This window comes from Anarrhichthys ocellatus, unplaced genomic scaffold (genome assembly GCF_004355925.1).
Source record: "Anarrhichthys ocellatus isolate YVR2014 unplaced genomic scaffold, GSC_Weel_1.0 scaffold3870, whole genome shotgun sequence".
In the NCBI taxonomy this organism is placed as follows: domain Eukaryota; kingdom Metazoa; phylum Chordata; class Actinopteri; order Perciformes; family Anarhichadidae; genus Anarrhichthys; species Anarrhichthys ocellatus.
This window is the reverse complement of record NW_022283844.1, coordinates 1-5,101: the sequence shown is the minus strand read 5'-3', so window position 1 is coordinate 5,101 and position 5,101 is coordinate 1. Positions and strand designations below refer to the sequence as shown.

Below are 5,101 nucleotides of genomic sequence, written 5' to 3'. Positions count from 1 at the left end.
CTCTCTACCTGTCTGTCTCTCTACCTGTCTGTCTCTCTACCTGTCTGACTCTCTACCTGTCTGTCTCTCTACCTGCATATCTCTCTACCTGTCTGACTCTCTACCTGTCTGTCTCTCTACCTGCATGTCTCTCTACCTGTCTGACTCTCTACCTGTCTGTCTCTTTGTAGGGGACCCTGCAGAAGTTCGTGGACGATGTCTTCGTGGCGATCCTCAGTACGAAGCGTCCTCCTCCGATCGCTGTCAGATTCTTCTTTGACTTCCTGGACGACATGGCAGAGAAACACGGCATCGACGACCCCGAGACCGTCCACATCTGGAAGACCAACAGGTGAGAGGCACACCTGCACACCTGTCTGTATCTCTGACCTGTCTGTTGCTCTGACCTGTCTATCTCTCTGCAGTCTCCCTCTCAGGTTCTGGGTGAACATCCTGAAGAACCCTCAGTTTGTTTTGGACGTTCAGGTAACCGACAGCATCGACGCCGTCCTGTCTGTCATCGCTCAGACCTTCATCGACTCCTGCACCACCTCGGAGCACAAAGTGGGACGGGTACGACCTGTCTCTCTCTCTGTCTGTCTGTCTGTTTACTGTGATAAGGTCTGTGGTTCAGTCATGTGGCCACATGGTAACTTTCTGTCCAATCAGGATTCTCCTGTCAACAAGCTGCTGTACGCCAGAGAGATCCCCCGATACAAACAGCTGGTAGAGAGGTGAGACAGCTTCCTGTTGCATTTACCTCTGTGTTAAACAGTCCATGATGTGTGATGAGAAACAACAGGCTCACTGTAGTAACTTTACTTACAGCTTCACATTCACCCTAGAAACACTCTCACTACGTTACAGTTACAGTCAGACACAAGCTTTACCAACACTGTACATATGTAAATAATGATTGTTTCTGTGAACACATTACACCAATGTGATGAACTGTGTTGTGTCTGTGCGTGCGTGTGTGTGTGTGTGTGTGTGTGTGTGTGTGTGCGTGCGTGCATGCGTGTGTGTGTCTGTAGGTATTACAGCGATATCCACAGCGCTGCGTCAGGCTGTTATCAGGAGATGAACTCCACTCTGACTGAACTGTCTGGGGTCAGTAAACAAACTGAGATACAGATTTTATGTATATATGTATATATATATATATATGTATCTATGTATGTATGTACGTATATATATATATATATATATCTATGATCAGAATCATTATAACTGTGTTATAACTGCTGCTGTGTAAAGGGAATACTGCTGCTAACAAGAACCTGATGTGTTTAAAGTGTTTACACCAAATATTATTGACCTTTTGTTCATATAGCAGTACTTTAAAATAAAAGTGCACAATACACTACTTTTGAATTCATTATTGAACTTTGCGCATAACAATGAGATGAATCGTGATTAAACATTGTAATCTATGCCTAGCACTAGTATTTACGTATGAACAGTATTAACTCAATATTGTGTTCTTGTCTGCAGAGTTTTGCCTCAGAGATGAACAGTGTTGTTGCTCTTCATGAACTCTACAAGTACATCAACAAATATTATGACCAGGTAACACACACACACACTCTCACACACACACACACACACACTTCATTAATCACATAACTATACAGTAATAAGTCTCTGTATCCACCTGTCTGTCAGATCATCATGTCTCTGGAGGAGGACACTTCAGGTCAGAAGATGCAGTTGGCCTATCGGCTCCAGCAGGTCGCCGCCCTGGTGGAGAACAAGGTCACTGACCTCTGACCCCGTGACCCTGAAGACACTAAGACAAGCTTCCTGTTGGACGTCTGGAAATCATTCTCCTGTTAACATTGTCTTCCTGCTGTGTGTGTGTGTGTGTGTGTGTGTGTGTGTTTACACTCAGACTCAGGAGATCCTGGTTCTCTAGAGTCCTTCACTCAAACTAAACCTGAACCCGGCTTTAGACCGACCCGACAATCGAACCAATCAGAGAGTTTCATCATCACCTGCTGCCTTGCACTACATTTCCCAGAGTACCCTGCGGTCCGGCTGTCTGTGTGGAGTCAGACAGTTAATACTGGTCACATGTATTGATTACTTGCCTGCTGATGTTTTGTATTGACAGTATTTTTAGCTCTTACGACTGAAACCAGCAGGATTGTGAGTGTTTTTAAACCCGACACCCTCAGGACCCGACCCACACTGGTTCAGTCTTCCTCAGGTCCAGGTTGAGTCCACGTTGACTCGCCAGGATTCAGGTTTTACATTAATATCAGTGTAACAAGTGGTGAATCAGCACACAGCAGTGATGCTTGTTTAGCTCATTGAGAGTAGAAACAGAAATAAGAATCCTTCTGAAACAATCTGAAATGTTTAACCTCTGTTTGTTTGCTCTTTACTAACTTATTACATGTACATACCGTCAGTCCTATTTATACGTATTTATTCCAGCTGTGCCTTCATGCAGCTCGATGGCGCTGTCTGTCTGTTCTTACAGCCGCCTTGTTGATCATGTGTCCCAGTGCATGATGGGAACATAAACTCATTTCAATGTGTAACTCTTATTGAACCAGGGAGGGAAAACAACAACTTAATCATCTACAAATACCCAGACAGCCTGAGTATGACTGGGTGTCCAGCTAGCATAGCATTATGCTAATGCTATGCTAGTTTGACAAACACAATCACAACTCTTTCACTAGATTGAGTTGAGATTGTAGCCAAAGTCGAGGGTTAACTGTCGAGTGTTTGTAGCGGCTACGGCGTGAGCTAGCTAGAAACAGTGCAGACGAGCTAGCTCTTTGTTTCTCACTGATTATTGTGAAGCTGAACATCCCATAATACACACCAGAAAACAAAGGTAGGGTGTTTTAGTGAGCTGCTGCTTCACGTTCCATTAGCTCTGATATCCCCCCCCCGACTCTCCAGCCTGAGATGTTATGATATAATAGAAAGCAATAACATTTTTAGAAAAGACAAAGGTTGTTTTTTATGAACAAAGACAGTTGGGCGACATGTGAGGATATTATCCGTGTTAACGTTTGACTGTGTAAATCAATCAATAACCAGTTTATTGATGTGATGACGTCACTGATGACGTCGCCGAGGACTCTGAGGTTTGGAGTCTCTCTGCAACACTTTGTTGTTTCAGCTGTTTGTGTCACAAAGTGAAGATGCAGAGTTTAAACAGGCTTCATATGCAGCTCTGCGAAACAGGACACTTCCTGGACTCTCCTGGACTCTTGACAGGATACTTCCTGGACTCTGCTGGCTCTCCTGGACTCTTGACAGGACACTTCCTGGACTCTGCTGGACTCTTGACAGGATACTTCCTGGACTCTTGACAGGACACTTCCTGGACTCTGCTGGCTCTCCTGGACTCTTGACAGGACACTTCCTGGACTCTGCTGGACTCTCCTGGACTCTTGACAGGACACTTCCTGGACTCTGCTGGACCCCTGACAGGACCCCTTTGAGACCTGTATGTTCTTCAGTGTAAATGGACTCTGACTGATGCTGGTCCCATCAGGCAATAACAGACTTCCTGTCTGACATTTTGGTATAAAATGAGCCGCTTGTTGAATGATCTTCTGTACTTTTCTTCTTCTAGTGTTTCTGATGATTCTCTCTGTTTAATCTTTAATCTCTCCTCTGTGTTGCTTGTTTTCGATAGTTATCGTTCACTGATCAGATTACAATTTTGCATGTGTGTGATGATGATGATGATTTGTTTTAATGGTGGCAGAAGGTCCTAGTTTGACCTCCTGATCGCTGTTCCGTTTTTTAATCTTCTGGGACATGATGAAACAGATCCTGAGCTCTGATTGGTCGAGCTCTATTTGTTACTGAAACGTTTTTTCTACAAGGGAATAAAAACTTTAAAGGGTTTGTATAAAGTGACTCCTGGATCAGATGTGATGAAGCACAGACTGCTTTTCTACTGACTGTACAGTTTGCCAACAATGTGTAAATGTGCCTGTAAATACCTCTCTGAGGATGAGGAGGGTGAGGAAGACAAGTCAGACTGCAATGGAAATGTGTTTTTATTGTGAAGAGGCTGGAGGCCAAACAAGTTGTATCATGTAAAAATAAAGTTACAATTTTAACAATTCTCTCTGTGTTTTTCATTTGTTTTAATACTTTTGTCGATATCACTGATACCAAAACGTCTTGGTACCTTAATTTAAAGTAATATAGAACTCGTACTACAAAAACCTGTTTTGTAGTTTAAGAAAAGAAGTCAAACTTCAAATTTGGAATTTTTTCTGCACCAAAAGATCCGTTCAAAACTTATTCAAACGGAATCCAGAACTATCTCATCAAAGAATCATGTATGTTAACAATATGTAAACATGATCAATATATTGTATTGTATGTTAATAATATCTAAACCATTACATCATTTGTATATATTTACCCCCAGCTCCGCCTCTGATCCCAGTTTAGAACCAGACAGCATGGCCGCTAACGGCGCATGTCCACAGACCGGTGTCCGGTGTCAACAGCTGTTGAGACCATGAACGGTAGGGCCGATACACCACGGAAAACACGAGAATAACCGGAGTGGACCCGGTACAAAGCTGGTACTTCCCGTCCGGTCTGCAGAGAGAGCCGCTGATCTGCAGCTGGAGCTAGCGGAGCTAACAGGCTAACTGACAGCAGACTGTCAGCTGTCTTCTGACGGGGCTAACGGACAGGCCACTGGCTCATGTTCACCACGCTACGCTACACTGACCCGTTCTGGCCTGGGTTAGTTTCTGGACTGTCTGCGGTGAAGTTCAGCCACATAACGGAGGCTTCCAAGCTAACTTGTTGACGCGAGCCTCCAGAGTACCATCAGTCCAGCTGGGATAGAGCAGAGAGCCAGGATGCTAATAGGTAAAATAGCAGCATGCTAATAGGTAAAATAGCAAGATGCTAATAGGTAAAATAGCAAGATGCTAATAGGTAAAATAGCAAGATGCTAATAGGTAAAATAGCAAGATGCTAATGAGTAAAGTGGGCAGGATGCTAATGGTTAAAGTAGCAGGATGCTAATGGCTAAAGTAGCAGCATGCTAACGGGGAAAGTGGGTAGGATGCTAACGAGTAAAGTGGGCAGGATGCTAACGAGTAAAGTGGGCAGGATGCTAACG

The 5,101-nt window shown here is 43.9% G+C and overlaps 1 protein-coding gene across 1 annotated transcript; it reads left to right on the top strand.

Moving 5' to 3' along the window:
- The first annotated feature begins 157 nt into the window (after nucleotides 1-157).
- On the top strand, nucleotides 158-4,079 carry LOC116379199 (plexin-B3-like). Its single transcript, XM_031841140.1, has 6 exons — nucleotides 158-331; nucleotides 405-552; nucleotides 649-713; nucleotides 1,014-1,089; nucleotides 1,474-1,548; nucleotides 1,645-4,079. The coding sequence occupies exons 1-6, from the start codon at nucleotides 273-275 to the stop codon at nucleotides 1,747-1,749; spliced, it is 528 nt and encodes a 175-aa protein (XP_031697000.1). The 5' UTR covers nucleotides 158-272; the 3' UTR covers nucleotides 1,750-4,079.
- The last annotated feature ends 1,022 nt before the right edge of the window (nucleotides 4,080-5,101 follow it).

Coding starts and splice junctions, on each gene's coding strand:
- LOC116379199 (XM_031841140.1), top strand. CDS start 273: ATGGCAGAGAAACACGGCATCGACGACCCCGAGACCGTCCACATCTGG. Junction 553..648: donor CGGAGCACAAAGTGGGACGG/GTACGACCTGTC, acceptor CTGTCCAATCAG/GATTCTCCTGTCAACAAGCT. Junction 1,549..1,644: donor TCAACAAATATTATGACCAG/GTAACACACACA, acceptor CCTGTCTGTCAG/ATCATCATGTCTCTGGAGGA.